This window comes from Sparus aurata, chromosome 5 (assembly GCF_900880675.1).
Source record: "Sparus aurata chromosome 5, fSpaAur1.1, whole genome shotgun sequence".
NCBI lineage: Eukaryota > Metazoa > Chordata > Actinopteri > Spariformes > Sparidae > Sparus > Sparus aurata.
In genome coordinates, this window is record NC_044191.1 from 35,448,243 (window position 1) to 35,465,507 (window position 17,265).

The window sequence follows — 17,265 nt, forward strand, 5'->3', positions numbered from 1 at the left end:
CAAAGAGGGCGCCGTCTAAGATTTTGCCTGGGGCACCAAATTACTCAGGGCGGGACTGGGTATACTGAAAAAAGCATTTGCTACATCTACAACTGAGAAGTACTTGCTTTCATGAGGTACCTGAGACAGAATTGTGTGGGGAAACAGAACCACCAGATCTCTGGCATGTACAGCGTCATTCACTGCTTTTAAATCTCGGACAAATCAGCAAGTTGGAGGTAGATTTTCCTGTGGAGTCTATTTTACTGGGAAGATAGGAGTACGACATGGTGAGTCTGGACACGGCAGAATAACCAAATAATGGAGTTATCCCTTCAATAAGTTCTGGATTCAGTGGGTATTGAGCTTTACAAGGTCTGTAATCACTAAGACTGACTAAGATGTGACAACCAATGGTGCTGAAGTTTTCATCAATCCTGCATCATATTTGTGTTTTGTCCATAGTTCATTGGGAACATCAGCCAATCATGTACCATCAGCTGACATTAGTGTTGCCAGTGATCATACCCCTTCTGTATGTATTAATTCCTAACTAGTTTCTGCTCAAACATTGTTCCAAAGTTGGAATGATTTGCCAAAGTGATGGGAATTGATGAAAATATATGTTTATGTTTAACATCTTGCTTTAGAGAAAGCAAGACATTGATAAAAAATTGAAAGACAACAGGAGAACTTAACAGAAAATTGTTGGTTTTAATGTGATTTCATTGTTAGTATTCAGATCATCTTCTGCTTCCACAAACCTCAAGAAGCAGACAGAACATCTCAGTGAACAACAACCAACTGCATCATCTTTACAGGTTTCTGTGCATCATTGTATGGTGGAATGACATTCATGAGTTGTGTCTTAATCCCATATAAATTTGTATTTGACATCATTCATTTGGTCTTTGTAAACTGCATCAAAGTACTCTGCTTCTGCCACGGTTAGTTGGTTTTTCCAATCTCCGGCAATTCCTGAAACACAACATGCAGGATGATCATCGTGCAACTGAAGAAATGACGTGTGGCCCCATTTTAGGGTACAGCTTATATGAAATTTCATAAAGATAGTGTGTTTGGCTCTATACTTTGACCCCAATAACAGTGGAAATTAAACGGGACTGTATACTGTATGAATCATCTGTTGAAACGCACCTTTCCTCATGAATTCAGACTTAGACATGTCATCAATTTCAAGAGGAGCCAAAGAGAAGTTTGAGCTGTTCGTCTTCATGTTCTTGAAAAGACATCGGTCTGCTATCTTCTCGATCACCTCATCGTCCAAAGGTATCTCCAAGAACTGAGCGATTCTGGACACAGAGTCCTTCAGGTCCTGCAATAAACAGACACACACACACCATGTGTGTATTCTTGTGACATTGGAATTGTTTAAATATGTTTAGAATCAGAATCAGAATTTCCTTTATTTCCTTAATTTGAAATTTCTTCCTCGCAGCAGCCAAAGGACAGTAGTATTGTAATAAACAATGATAATAGTAAAAAATAAACAACACAATAAAAAAAGTAAGAAATATAAATAGACTCATATATATTGTAAATAAATAATGTTTTACACTGTGTATTTATAAGCAGTGTGGCAGTGTGTTGTTGAATAAATAATAAATCTGGGTATGAAAAATTGTCCAGTTAGTGCAAAAAAAACAACAGAGAAATGAGTTATTTTATGATATAGTGCACATGTGATGTCTGTTGGGAGCAGTGCTGGTTGTACAGTCTGTCAGCAGCAGGTAGGAAGGACCTGTGATACCTCTCCTTCACACACTCACGGTGTATCAGCCTATCAGTGAATGAGCTGCCCAGTGCTGTGATAGTGACCTGCAGGGGGGGAGACTCCTTCACCAGCAGCCATGACAGCTTATCCATCAGCCCACATCCCATCACCTGCACTGGGTCAAGAGGGCATCCCAGGATGGAGCTGGCCTTCCTCATAATTCCATCCATTCTCTTCCTTCCTGCTTCTGAGATGCTGCTGCTCCAGCAGACTACTCTGTAGAGAATGGCTGATGCCACCACAGAGTTGGAGGAAGTAGTCAGGAGTGCCCCCTGCACTCCAAAGGACCTGAGCGTCTGCTCTGACCTTTCTTATATGTTGCTACAGTGTGATCAGTCCAGCTTATTGTTCAGGTGAACTCCCAGGTACTTGTAAGATATCACCATCTCAATGTCCGTTCCCAGGATGTTGGTACATTGGTTCAGGTGGAAATATATCTCAACAAGTAATGCACTGAAATATACAGACATATACAGCCATGTTTCCATAAAATACCAAGCAAATTTTAAGCAAACTTTTGAAAGTTTGCAAAAAATCCAAAAAATCAAAATGTGCGTTACCATAAACTGTTTCGAGCGAATGAACTAGCTTCATAAAGCTTCATTTTGTCAGAGCATGACACGGTGTAGGCTACGTGGTGCGTGGATGTGAACAGCTGATCAGTCATGGGAGCTGAATGTTCGCTACGTCACAGTTTATTCAGTAAATCTGTTTCCATTAAACAATTTGTGCATTAACTCTGATTCACAAAAGACCAAATCCACTTCAAGCCAACGAACAAACTTTATGGGGATTTTGCAGTTTTCGTAAAATGTCTAATGTGATATTCTTACAAATGTTTCATGGCAACACGGCTATTGTCCTCAGAGGATAATTTGTAAATTCCTTGTCCCCAGAGACCTTTTGTCTTGCACCATCAGCAGGACAAAACTTCTGCAGTAGGACCCGAAAACCCAGATGCAGACACTCAGGCAGAACAAGTCAAAGGAAAAGGACTTAACTGTTGGACAAGTGGAGAATCAGAGCTCAACCACAGTCTGATCTTCTGGCCGCTGAGCAGCTCCACTGGATCAATTGTGGTTAACTGCTTTTTTGCTCAAGGGCACCTAAGCAGTGGTAATGAGGGAGGGGCAAGCACAGCCTTCCCCAACCACATTAGTCCTGTCTGTCTGGGGATTTGAACCGCCAACCCTCCAGCCACACGTTGCGTCTCTAACCTCTAGGCTACTGCACACTGTTAAATGTCTCACCATTATCATCTCTTCATAGGAGATGTGCATCATGTGCTCTTTATCCTCAGCATTCAGCCAGCTCTTCACATGATCAAACCATGAGCCATAGGCAACTAGAGGAGAAAGAAAATCACAAACACTCCAATAATCCATCTATCAGTGAAATGCAGTTCAGGTTACTGTCACTTACTTTACTGTGTGTTATGATAAAAAGCTAATTTCTTGGGATGAGGTTGAGAACAACCTTTTCCATCGAGGAACTTGTGGAGAAACTCGTTCTGTGGACCTGGGCTGACATGATAGGAGGCCTTCGCATGATAGTGAATGGTAGATGTGAACACATCTTTGGGGTTTCTCATGACATTGATGACCTGGAATGATGTTGTCACATTCATCATTAACATGGATGTTTGTATGACACCAAAGGTAGAATGTGCATCAATGAAAAGAATGATGATAATAATCAGTGACAAACTTTATGCCAGATTTACCCTTGGCTTCACTTTGAAGAAAGATGGTGGCATCATGTTGTACTGCATATGTGTAGCAATTATTCGTGGAGATGGCCTCTCTTCAAAGTTTGGGTGGTAACGTCACCACAGGAGCAGAGTCAAAATCTCGTGCTTTAGGAACGCGCACTACTGTGCGCTATTCCTGTTCGGAAAAAGAGCCAAAGCTAAAAAAATAAGCCACTTTCAAACTCCAGCTTTTCAGGCAAGTTTCAACAGAGGCCCCACACCAATTTGCATGATTTAACGAGAGAAATTGCGATTTCCGGGTGATGACTCCTTTAACAACAGGTAACTATATGAAAAAGACATTTATTTGTGCGACCCAAACGTTTACTTGTTCATGACAAGTTATAACTGAAAGGCCCTGCATGTTTATTCACAAGCTTTGAAGCCAACAAACTACTGTTAGCTAAGACATTAACCCTGGCAATGTTAGCCTGCAGCATAACAGTTTTCTTTCTGTGCACTCTCTCTTTAAGATTTTACTATTTACAATACCGGTATTGTAAATATTAAAATTATAGGTTGAATTTCTTCTAGTGCCCATTCATACTTGCAGAATGTAGATGAACACAGGCCCCGTCGGTTTATACTGACTTTAAATTGACTTTTTATGTCAAAAGGACATTGAATGATTTTGTCTGCATGTACTATATATGAAGGTTTATATTTGAAGGCACGTGTCAGTGTCTCAGTCTCGACTTCCAAATGTCTTGGCCTAGTCTTGGTCTCGGTACTCTCTGGTCTCGGTAATGTGTTGGTCACGGTTGGTGTGGTCTTGACTACAACACAACCGTATTGTCTTTACATTTAGGTTATATATGGTGTCTGTCACTCTACTGGTAAAACACATATGTCAGGTTAATCCTCCTGTTGTCTTCACATTCTGCTCTGTCTTGTCCTCCAGGTCAAAAATGACACACCCTCACTAAAGATCTAAGATAAAGGTAAGTGCTTAAAATAAAGCAAAGTGATGGATAGTCACAATAGCGTGGATGATGAATTTTCTTTTTTATTTAGAGTGTTTTGTCTGTAACAGTGGTGCTTATATACTGCATTATTCATTTTGGCAGCTATTTTAGTCTTAACCTGCAGACGTAAAAGCTTCATTTGTTCTGTCAGATTTTAGTGATCTTAGTCCTTCATAGTTTCAGTCTAGATGTTTTAGTCAAGTTTTAGTCAACAACAAGTCATACGTGATGCGTATTTACACACATTTCTCATGTTTTACTTGAACAACAGGTAACTATATGAAAAAGAAATGTATTTGTGCGACCCAAACGTTTACTTGTTCATGACAAGTTATAACTGAAAGGCCCTGCATGTTTATTCACAAGCTTTGAAGCCAACAAACTACTGTTAGCTAAGACATTAACCCTGGCAATGTTAGCCTGCAGCATAACAGTTTTCTTTCTGTGCACTCTCTCTTTAAGATTTTACTATTTACAATGCATTTCCATTTACCTGCTGCTTTTCCTTTTCCTATTAGCTATTTGATTTGCTTAGTCATTTAGATTCTCATTTTAGCCTTTCTGTGACACTTTGGTCCTTGAACCAGTAAAATGAGGTAAAACATTGCAAATCAGCTGATGTATAAGCTCTCTGATTATTATCTGAAGACGTATGACATGCCTGGATTTGCATCTAAAATAAGCACACTTCCACCAACTGAGCCAGCTAACTTTTGGTTTAGTGCCTGCTCACTGGGATCCCCATCCCCGTCCTGACAGACACACTTTTAGTCTGCCAGGACGGCGGCACGCCGGAGGTGCTACTGCTAACGTGAGTTGTCCAAAAACCTTCTTTTAGTAAACTCTGTGTACACAAACAATGTTCTCAATGCTCGTGTTCATGTGTAGAGACCCTGGTGATACTACCAGCAAAGTTTCACGTTGTGTCGAGCCTTCGTACTGTTTTAAAAATAGCGATTTTGATGCTAACGTAAAAGTGCCCCTGCACCCAGGGCCGTAGCCAGCTATGAGGTCACCGAGGTCCGGACCTCAGTAAAAATTTCTGAGAGGAAAAAACAGAAGAAGCCCCGAACAGCATCATGTTAAACATATTAACACACCGGACAGCTTTTATTTTGAAACCGCACGCAGGAAGTTACCTGATGTTCCGGTGGAAATCGCGGGACATTTTCAGATGACAGGAGGAAGATAACGATACTGCCAGGTGAGGTCTGCAGGTCTATTTTTAGAACGGTAATTGAATGAATCGGAGCAAAGATGCAACTTAATGGTAAGAGGCTGCATCAACCCAAGTTATCATTTGCATGGATTAAAGTTCTCCGTCGCTATGACAGATTTCCGTCATTCAAACTTCACAGAGGCGACTTATGAGATTGATGTAGATCAGAGGAGAACCTGTGGCTGATCTTTGACAGATTGTCACACTCTACAGCCAATGGTATCGTTAACAGCGTGTGCGCGCCTGACCAATGACAGTGTAGTGACCAGTGGTGGACAGTAACGGAGTAAATTTACTTGAGTACTGTACTTAAGTACATATCCAGAGGATTTGTACTTTACTTAAGTATTAGATTTCTTTGGTACTTATTACTCTTACTTGAATACATTTCCAAGACAAATATTTTTACTTTTACTCGAGTTAATTTCTAGGAAGGCTGAAAAGTACTTGTTACTTTCAGGTCTGCTCTTTTTTTTTTTTTTTTTTTCTAAAATACTATTGGACACAAGCTGTGTTTGTCAAAGAAGGAAACCTATCACAGTGCACGCTCTCCACTGGGATCTACTTAAAAGCTGAAATACGTCATCCCTCCCCATAAGGATACCACCAAAGTAGCCGCGCTCTCGACTGCGTTTGTCAACACAAAACCGCGACAATGGCTGCATCAGATGTAGTTTTTTGTAAAGCAGTGATTCTCAACCAGTGGTCTGGGGACAACATTGGTCTCTGAGGGGGTTCCAGTTCCCAACTTAGCTAAATGATAGAGATTTAGTTGGACGGTGCAGGTTCGTTTGGTTACAGTTTTAATGATTGTTAATAAACATCTGCATCTGCAACACCTGCTGTCCTCCTGTGATCCCATTCATTTTATCTGTTTTTATAGGTGTTTCTGCAGGCTTTATATAACATTGTGGCTCTAAAAGCAAGCACATCAGTGCAGGTGGTTTCAAAGAGTTCATTCTCAGAAACAAGAGTTAAAAGCTCCTTAAATTCATTTAGAAAAAAATTATAGTAATTAATTGATGTGAAAAATAAGAAATGTACTCTTACTCTTACTCTTACTTAAAGTAATTTAAAAGCATGTACTTTTGGATACTTAAGTACTTTTAAAAGCAAGTACTTTTTTACTCTTACTCGAGTAACATGTCGACTGAGCTACTTTTACTTGTAACGGAGTAAATTTTGACCAGTAGTATTTGTACTCTTACTCAAGTACTGGGGTCGAGTACTCTGTCCATCTCTGGTAGTGACCCACACAGGGCGGGATCTAAACACAGAGCAGCGCTAAAGTTTAGCTGCTTAGCTAGCAAGGACTCGTCGCGCCGCTACGTTACCAATTAGTTTTTGAGTTTAGTCAACACGTGAGAATTCGTCTGACATGGAGAGTCTCCTGTTGTGTGCTACATGTGTGAAATAACAACTATAGTCTGGATTTTGTCTGCAGTGTATCTGTGTAAACGGCTTTAGCGTCTCCCCCCTCTGGCACCGTCAGTTACCATGGTTACAGGAACGCCCTGAAACTTTATAATGATCAATAAGAAGTTTTTGGTTAGTTTGACAGATAACTTGCCATCAGACTGACAAGAATGCAAAAGTTGCTGTTTGTATGATGTATTTTTCTGTTAAACGATAAGAGGCTCACTTTAAACAATGTTACTAATACCACTAACAAGTAATGATAATGATGATGAGAAGAAGAAGAAGCAGAAAGTACTGAAAAGTTCTGTAGATGGTTGATCATTTGAAAGAGTAAAAACTTGGCAAAAAAAAAAAAAATGGCACAGTTTGATTTTATAGATGAAAATTACACGGAAGAGACAAAAAACAATTTAAGTGTGAAAATAACACATGATGCCAGCCTGACATTAACTTTGTACGATGCATTACCTGCTGTACATAAGCAGTCAAACATATGCAGTAAAACATTTAGTATAGCACCATGTCAAATTTACCTGTAGCCCTGAATCTTCCCTATATGAGCTACAACCTGTCCGGGGTTCCTCTGTCACCTGATCAATAAAATAGTGATGCTATGAGCAGTGACACAGCACGACTCAAACCTCCAAGGAGATCAGTAGTATTCACTAGGCCTACTTTTAATATTACAACTAGCTCACATGTTAAATTAAATGAACCACCGTGTCCTTATTGAAGTCCACCTGCTGCTGTGACCCTGCCACTCCACCCTGTCTGATAAATCTAATCAATCACCATTAAGAGTGAGAAAACGGTTGGAAACAATGTTTTGCATTCATTAGCAGCAGCCAATGAGGGGGGACTATTTTCCTCAGGTGACTTACACTTTGTTTGGTGAAATAGCTTCTAATGTCTTCCACCTTTCTTTTCTTGCCCGACATCATCAGACATGTGTTGCATGAGAACAGTGTCGACCTCCTCTCATCAACTCTGCAAAGCCTGCAAGTGAAACACCTTCAACAGCCTACAGGAGGAGGAGGAGCCTACAGGGAGCTCAGCCAATCAGAACACACACCTGTCTCAAAGACGCATTTGGGAGGCGGTGCAGAAGTGGGAAAGGATTTAACCCTTTGTGTGCCGCATGAGGCACATTTATTTCCCTTCAACCTTAATATTAGTGTGGACACGTTCATACGGTCCATACACAATTCTACACCTATGACTCTGCCAGAAGTAACGGAATGTCAAAATAAACATTTAATTAAGTCAATAACGGAGACAGAATTGTATGATATTATAACAAAAAGACAAAAAAAAAGAGAAATGTCCAGGAAGTGATGGATTCACAAATGAGTTGTACAAAGTATTTCAAGCTTTATTAGGACCTCTGCTATGTAAAACCTTTAACTGGCTCTGGAGAACAGACAATATGCAGATACTTGGAATTCTGCTGTTATCACATTAATTCATAAAGAAGGTAAGGAACTAACAGATTGTGCCTCATATTGCCCAATAACTTTATTAAATGTAGATCATAAATTACTCACTTCAATTCTTGCAACACGACTTAAATCCATTATTCCTCACATTATAAATCCTGATCAGTCAGGTTTTGTCCCCAATAGAACTCTGGGGGATAAACGTCAGAAGAACCTTGAATATAATAGAAAACTCTTTAAAGACAAAACAACAAATGATTATCTTAACGCTAGACGCAGAAAAAGCATTTGGTCTTTTATATTTGAGGTGTGTCAAAAATGTAAAGTTAATGACACTTTTATCAGCTGGTTAAAAATGATATTTAATACACCTAAGACAAGAATACGAGTAAATGGTATAATATCAGATTCTTTCAGTCTTTTTCAGGGAACAAGGCAGGGAGACCCTCTCTCTCCCCTGATTTATATTTTGGCCATGGAACCATTTGCAGAGAGAATGAGACAAAACTGTAAAATACAAGGACTGTTATTGGGACAAGAAGAGCACAAATTAGCAATATATATGTGGATGATTTGATCGTCTACCTAACTAATATATCACAATCCCTGGAGGTAGTTATGGAGGAAATAACACAACACAGTGCAACGTCTGACTATAAACTAAATATGGGTAAATCAGAAGCAATGATAGTTGGGCAGTCAATATCACAAACTATCAGATCTACATATAACCTAAAATGGCAACACAATAAATGGAGATACTGCGGGGTGACAATTTGACTTTAATCAGCTTCATCAATATAATTTTGAGGCTTTGGAAAGTCAAATTAAACAAGACTTACAAAAATGGAAACTGATCCCACCAACAATAACAGAGAGAAATGAGATCATGGAAACAAACATTTTACCAAGATTTTTATTCCTCTTTTTAAATTTGCCAATTAACATACCAAAAAAGAACTGTTAAAATTATTAGTACATTTATTTGGGGAGAAAGAAAACCTCGTAGAAATTGAAATTCAACAAATGGGTAAATATTGGAATATATATATATCTGCTAAAATAACTATCAATGACACCTGAATAACTGAGAACACATGTATAAGAAACACAATAATGGCCTGTGGAAAAGTTACAAAACCAAAGGATATTCAAAAGGATCTGATATTTATGAGACAGATTGTGATGGACAGAGAATTTAAACCAACTTTGAATGACAATACTTTTAAAAATGTTTAAGTAAAGGCTTGACTGATATAATCAGAGTTACAGATAAAGGAATAGAGATTTTTGAAAACTTATCAAAACTATATAACCTACAAAAATCTGACTTTTATAAATATTTACAAGTGAGAAGTTTCCTTGTGGAAGAAATATGACTACATAAAACAGTGAAGGACAAACACCCTTTAATAACTTGTATATTAAACATATCAGTAAAGTCTGTTAAAGCACTCTTGTTCAGTGATTTCATGATCAGATTGACTTCATCCACACAATCAGTGTGTTGGAGCAGAATCTCAGCTATGTACAAGCAAATAATGAAGCATCTCCTTATTGATTATGATCATGTGAAGTGAAGTCATCAGGAGCAGCGAGAGCCTCCGTGGCTGAACAGACACAGGAAGGAGCGCCGCCTGAAGAAAGTCCAACATTTACACAACAACAAGAAGGCGGCAAAGTACCGCCCACAATGTTTGATTGACAGGTTGATCTGTGTGCAGTGAAGAAATGCCACAACAATCAGCTCTCAGCAACAATGATGGAAACACAACAAGTCTGAAGGAATGAAACACACAATTTAACCCACTGACCCTGAAATGACTTCAGTCTATTTGACTTTACTGAACTCAGCAGAGTCATAAACATAAACTCCAGCATAGAGAGGCTGAGTGAATGTGGTCTGGACTCTGTGGAGGAGAGTCATGGTGTCAGAGACGCTGTAGAAGGACAGAATACCTGCACTGTGATCCAGGTACACTCCAACTCTGGAGGACTGAGGACCTGAGACGGGAGTTTGGACTTTGTTGTGATAAAAGTTATAACTGTCTGTGTCACAATATAACATCCAAGATTTGTCATTGAATCCAAAGTAACATTCATGTGACCTCCCTGCTCTGCTGATATTCTTGTATGCGACTGCTACATAAACTCTCTCTCTCCACTCCACCTCCCAGTAACAACGTCCAGTCAGACTCTCTCTACTCAGGACCTGACACGACCCAGTGAATCTGTCTGGGTGACTAGAATAAGACTGTTGTTGTCTCGTGTTTGTTACTTTTCTGTTCCCCTCAGATAATAACAGCTGTGTGTTTGCTGTGTTTGGATCCAGTGTGATTTCAGATGAATATCTTAAGAAGTCAGCTCTGGTCTCGGGCTCTGGTTGTGGGTTTGACAGTAAAACATCCACTTGAGTCTCTGTCAGTGAGATGTTGGTCCATGTCTCTCTCAGGACGTCCTGTAGTTTGTCTCTGAGCTCTGACACAGCTGCTGTCACATCCTCAAAGTACTTGAGAGGACGGATCTTGATGCTGGATGAGTGTGTAGACTCACTGAGTGCTGACAGTGAGGGGTAGTTGTGTAGAAACTGGTTGTGATCCTCTGTGTGTGAGAGCTTCTTCAGCTCAGCGTCTTTCCTCTTCAGCTCAGTGATCTCCTGCTCCAGCTTCTCCTGAAGCTCTTTGACTCGACTCACTTCAGTTTCCTGCTGGGATCTGACCTGCTGCTTCACATCAGAGCGTCTTTTCTCCATGAGACGGAACAGCTGGGTGAAGATCTTCTCACTGTGCTCCACTGCTTTATCAGCAGAGCCATTGATGGCCTCCACCTCCTGTTGAAGCAGCTTCACATCTTCCTCTCTGTCCTGGATTCTCTGCTGGATGTTGTGTCGACTCCCCTCCAGCTCTCTCTGCCTCTCAGTCCTCTCTGCTGCAGCTGACACTGTGTCGTGGCCTTTATGTTCGTCCATGGAACAGAGATAACAGATACACTGCTGATCAGTACGACAGAACATCTTCATCACCTCATCGTGACGAGAGCAGATGTTCTCCTGGAGCTTCTCTGACGGCTCCACCAGCTTGTGTTTCTTTAAAGGAGCTGCTTCATAATGATGCTGGAGGTGTTTCTCACAGTAAGAGGCTGGACAGGATAAACAGGACTTGACAGCTCTCAGTTTCCTCCCAGTGCAGACATCACAGGCCACATCTTCAGGTCCAGCATAGCAGAGATCAGCAGGAGCAGCTTGGAGTCCAGTCTTCTTCAGCTCCTCCACTAAAACTGCTAACATGGTGTTTTTCAGCAGCTCAGGCCTCGGTGTGAAGCTCTTCCTGCACTGAGGGCAGCTGTGGATCCCCTTCTCATCCTCTGTGTCCCAGTGGTCTTTAATACAGTTCTTGCAGTAGCTGTGTCCACAGGGAATAGTCACCGGATCCTTCAGTAGATCCAAACAGATGGAACAAGAGAAAGTCTCTCGGTCCAGCTGAACTGCTTTCTGCTCCATTTCACCTCTCAGTGTCAACGACCGTCTGAGCTTCACTTCCTGATAACTGAAACTAGTCTGAGCTCTGATCTGAACACGTGTGTTTGTGCAGCGAATGAGGTCTGTCAGCTCAGTTACGCCCATCCACAGACTGTAGATATGAAGGGGAGGGAACAAGGAAATATAGTGACAGAGTGGAGCTGCTGTGTGAGAGGAGGAAGAAGAGGGAGGGCTGATGGAGCTGTGAGTCACTCCAGGACGAGGAGCAGCTCTGTCAATCTGAACTTTGTTCCCTCTTTTACAACAGAGCCTCAGTTAAAACCTGCTCCACACTTGAAAACATCAAAGTTTGTAGTTGTAAAATGTTTCTTGGCTCCTCAGGCTTTGCTGATATTTCAGATAAACAGCTGACTGACAGTTGGGAGTGATCTACGGAAGCCCTAAAGGGCCATGCATTCATTCATTTTATGTCCTCTGTTTTCCCGTGATAACGAGTTCATTTCTTTTGTTACATACATGAACATGAGCTCTTCCAGTTCCTCAGTATCAGCCTCGCTGCAGTGATGAGGCCTGCAGTTATTAGTGCATGCTGTCCTTTGTTGACTCCTTGTGGCAAAAGTGTGCTTTCTCCCAGGAGACAGAACAGTGGAGACTCCTGTATCCAGTGTCCCAACCAATCTCCCAGTTTCCTTAATACTTCTTTCCAGAAAGGTAACACCACAGGACATTCCCAAAAGGCCCGTACACTTCCAACACCTTGTGTCTTCTACTAAGCCCGTTCTAAAAAGCTCCACAGGAGTGTAGTAATATCTATGTGTGATTCTGTAATGAGTAAATCTGCTTCTAATATCTCTAGTGGCCCAACCAACCCTGGAAACTATATGATGCCATTTCTCTTTACTTATTTCACATTCTAAATCTCTTTGCCATATTAATCTAAGATTCTCAGTATTCACACTTTGTAATTCCATTATATGTTTGTATAATATTGAAGCTCTATGCATTGTACTTGGCAGATCAACATATTAGATTCCTCTATACTTCTGTTAAGTGGGAACACACTTCACACGCTGCTCCTTAGTTGTAGATATTTCCATAATTCACCCCTTCCCTCCAAAAGAAATTGATCTACCAGCTCCTGATATGACTTATATAGATCATCAATCACACATATACCATTCCTCTGCCAAGGATCCCAACAAAATGAGTGTTTACCCATCACGATACGTGGGTTATCCCATATGGAAGAATGTTCCTGCTTGTATTGTGATTTCCCATCAACCTTTTGCACCTCAGACCACTGAGAGTTCTTCAGAATGGGATTTTTTCCCCTCAACCACTTTAATCTGAGAAAGAGCCTGTTTGGTTCTGGAGGGAGCCACCATGTCCATTTCCATCTTTATCCAATCCAGCTGAGAATCGTAGTTAGCCCAGTGCCTCACCAGCTTAGACAATTAGAAAGATACATTATATATTTCTACATTTTCCTGAGTAGTACCTACTGTACAAATTCAACATCTGTGTATTCACTCTATCAAACAAGATGACGAGCAGAAATACTTCTGAGCTCATCAAGATTTAAAATCTTAGATTTTGAAGAGATGAGATGAAATATCTTGTTTTAAAGTCATTCAGTAATTTATAGCTTTGAATCTATTTTATTAAAATGATCTTTTGTTTTTCTATCAGTCAGAAAATGTTTACATGTTGCAGTTTTTAGATGAAGCAAAACTCAACAACATCATCATTCCCTGAGTCGCAGAACATCTCAGGAGGATCTTTAATAAACATCATATCCCAGTTCACTTTAAACCTGCCAACACACTGAGGCAGACACTTGTCCATCCTAAAGACAAAACACTCAGGCATAGACAGAGTAATGTAGTTTATGGAGAGCACAGATTTGTACAATGGAGAGATAAAACAACCTCTCCATAAACGAGTGGACAACACAGGAGGGCCGACTCCTCATGTCAACACTCTGCTGTCCACTGACATCTGAAGGAGACAAATCGTTCTTTGAGGACAACAATGTGAACATGTTGTCCAGAGAAGACAGACGGTTTGAACGAGGAGTCAAAGAATCCATCTGTGTCAAACTGGAACGACCGTCTTTAAACAGAGGAGGTGACCTCAGACATTACTGATCATCCTCCTACAATGTAGTACTGAGTTCTCTCCCCAGACAGTTTAACAACCAGTCACACCTGGACTCACCTGGACTCACCTGGACTTAGCAACACACATGAAGGCCCACGATGCACCACAGCACGACCTCCGCTCTCGTCTCCTGGACCGTCGGAGTGCTCACGCAATGCAAGTGAATGTGTCGACCGAGTCTCGGGAGTGATCGTCCCCGTTTTCTGTGTACGTGACATTTTTGACTTTGTCATGAAAATTTGAGGGTTTATTTTTTATGTCCTTCTTTGTCCTTTTTTTAATTTGAAAGTACAGATGTATATTACACTGTGTTGTACGGCCAGAGTCCTAAAGTGAAAACATTCTTAATAAAACTTACTTGACTTGAGTTTCTCGTCCTCTCGTCTGGAGTTTCTGTGGCTGAGCTGAACATTTCCTCCAGATGTCAGTTAGTCAACACTTCATGTCACAGGTCCTCAGGTGTCGTGGTATGTAGGAGGTTCATACCAAGTAACATCTTTCAGATGTCTTTGTAATTACCCCGCAGTTATCACACATTTATCAGCTTTTCATCAGTTTCTATCACTTCAGCAGCTCAGTCCAACTGAAAATGTATTTTTTCATATTTAACCTTCATAAATTGCTTATTAAAGATCAATAAAACCTCTCAATCAAGAATAAAGTGACCAGGGGCGGACTGGGGGGGAAAAGTGGCCCGGGAGTCATTGACAGACCGGCCCACTTCATGCGCGGTGTTGGCAGCCAGCCGGCAACACAAGTTTCATGTACCTTGATGAAAAAAACTGATTTGATGTTGTTTTGGACCAGAATCATGTAGTAATCATCAACCTGAACCCTTAAGTAGCCTACAATAAAACAGCAGTATAGTGATTTTACAGCATGTAGTAATTTTAATGCAAACAGGTCATTGATACAATAATATTTGGCTGACTAATTTGCCAGGCTGTTAGAACTGAATGACACTGACTGTCTATACCATGAGTAAACCACTAGGGGGCAACATAATTACAACAATAAGCCCATTTCAATAAAATTGTTATTTAAAAATAGATAAAAAACAAAGCTAACTATATAGTATGTAAAAACTTAACCCAGAACATTTATGAAAACGAAAACTAAACAGAAAATAGCAAACTGACATTTGAAAACCAAAAACTTGAAATGTGAAAAATCCTGGCAAGCCCACCAGCTTGGACATTCACTTGGTTCACTCTACTCCAGAACCTTTCCTGTCTTTACCTTTTATTGGTAATTTGTCAGTCAGTCAGTCAGTGCTTATGGAGGAGGCTGGGTTGAAGTGGTTGGTGTTGACAATCTGGGGGTCACAGTCCTCTCTGGAACACATGCTGGCCTATATGGGTTAGGGACAAAAAATATTACTTAAGTCACAATATCCTTTAATTGTTAGTTCAATAGTCTACAATGATAAGACATTTACTAATGTAAATGTAAGTCAGACAGTTATAAAAACATAAGTATTAATGACCATATAGTATTACCTTACTGAATTTGTAACATCTTTGTAACAGCAACTGGTTGAGCAGCCATGAGGATAAAAGTCTCCAGCTGTGGTTGAGAGAGAGACAGACAAGGATAACTAAACACAATGTTTTTTGTTATAGTTATTTAACCTTTATTCAACCAGATGAAAACAACTGAGATTGAAATCTCTTTATCAGTGGTGACCTGGCCAAGAATGCTAAGCGTTACATGAAGTTATAAATTAAGTAAAAAAACAAGGATCAGAGTAACAACTACCATCTACACAAACCACTAAAACTGCACTATCAACAAAATATAAAGATGGCAGTATTTCATATTAGTGCATGAGTTAGTGCATATGGCTAAAAAGCAAACAAGCCAAACAAGCATTATTGTCATCAGCCTTACCTTAACAATAACAGTGCTTTGTCTGGGATCCTCTCCTCTGTCCACAGCTGGATTATCTTCAATCTAGATAAGAGATTAGTATTGTTAATTATGCTAGTTAACCAATGCAACAACATCATCATCAGTAAATATTCAAAAGAAATAGTTTAATATCAGTACAGTATGTACATGACATGATGTAAGGATATTAAGCCAGACACATACATATTAGGGCTGCACAATTTATCATATTTTCATTGTGATCAAGATAATGACATACACACTAAGTATAGCCAAGACAAACTGAACCTAAATAAATAAATAAGTTAATTAAGACGTGGTAATAAATTATACCTTGTAGCCTCAAATTATTACTTAATGACCTGTATCTTTTGTGCACATCAGCACATTATTTATGTTCTTCCCCATGACCACTGTTGGGCTCCATACCTGTTTATTTATCATAAGTCACATCTTTATTGCACATTGCAGTTTTTCCTCATTTCGTGCAGGCCTATGACACACTCTGGAATATTATTACTGAGTGAAGTGGTGTCTGTCTGATGATGATGATCCCATGTAGGATGGGCCACGTACAGACACATAAATAAACTATTCATTCATTTATACTCGTTTAGTATTAGAGTCAATTCAAAGACAGTAAGAGGTTGATTTCAACCAGACGATAACATTATCTACAGGCAGGCTGACAAATACAGGAAACATCTGGTCAGTGAATGGCGCTCATTTTGGACTCCATATGCTAGCTAACACTAGGCTAGGCACTTCGCGGCATTAACTAACGTTAGCCAAATGAGCATTTTCACCTAAAGCATCATCAAGTTCCAAACACAACTTACCATTATTATATCACTGGGTCTTTGACTGGGCTCGGGAGGCCGCTTTGTTTCGTGCTCTGCATCCTTGCTGTACTCAGGTGCGTGTATGGAAATATCCAGCTGTCGAAGCTCACCGCTGCTAACGCTGCTAGTGCTGGGTATGGCAACATCATCAGATTCTTGTCTGGTGGTGATGGCTAAACCCGAACGACAAATAGGTCCATAATTTTCTGACTTGTGGCTGCAACTTCCTCCAGGGATTACTTTTTTTTTTTTTTTTTATCCCTAAAGCTTTTCTGCACCACCTTTGCATTTTTGGGTTTGTTTTTTATTCTCCATCTGCCCGGACAGCGCTG

At 40.2% G+C, this 17,265-nt stretch overlaps 2 protein-coding genes across 2 annotated transcripts; both read right to left on the reverse strand.

Moving 5' to 3' along the window:
* Positions 1-669: 669 nt before the first annotated feature.
* LOC115581387 (sulfotransferase 2B1-like) lies at positions 670-3,585 on the reverse strand. Its single transcript, XM_030416434.1, has 5 exons — positions 3,498-3,585; positions 3,251-3,377; positions 3,025-3,119; positions 1,138-1,315; positions 670-957 (listed from the first exon to the last, which is right to left on the reverse strand). Exons 1-5 carry the CDS (start codon positions 3,543-3,545, stop codon positions 848-850), a joined length of 558 nt encoding a protein of 185 aa, XP_030272294.1. The 5' UTR covers positions 3,546-3,585; the 3' UTR covers positions 670-847.
* Positions 3,586-10,269: 6,684 nt separating this feature from the next.
* Positions 10,270-12,062, reverse strand: LOC115581351 (tripartite motif-containing protein 16-like). The gene has a single exon (XM_030416376.1). The coding sequence runs from the start codon at positions 12,060-12,062 to the stop codon at positions 10,395-10,397; it is 1,668 nt and encodes a 555-aa protein (XP_030272236.1). The 3' UTR covers positions 10,270-10,394.
* Between the last annotated feature and the right edge of the window lie 5,203 nt (positions 12,063-17,265).

Excerpts from the sequence above, each read along its gene's own strand:
- LOC115581387 (XM_030416434.1), bottom strand. The coding sequence starts at position 3,545 with ATGCAGTACAACATGATGCCACCATCTTTCTTCAAAGTGAAGCCAAGG. Across the intron at positions 3,120-3,250 it reads CAAGTTCCTCGATGGAAAAG|TTGCCTATGGCTCATGGTTT; the intron begins GTTGTTCTCAAC and ends TTTCTCCTCTAG. Across the intron at positions 958-1,137 it reads GTCTGAATTCATGAGGAAAG|GAATTGCCGGAGATTGGAAA; the intron begins GTGCGTTTCAAC and ends GTTGTGTTTCAG.
- LOC115581351 (XM_030416376.1), bottom strand. The coding sequence starts at position 12,062 with ATGGAGCAGAAAGCAGTTCAGCTGGACCGAGAGACTTTCTCTTGTTCC.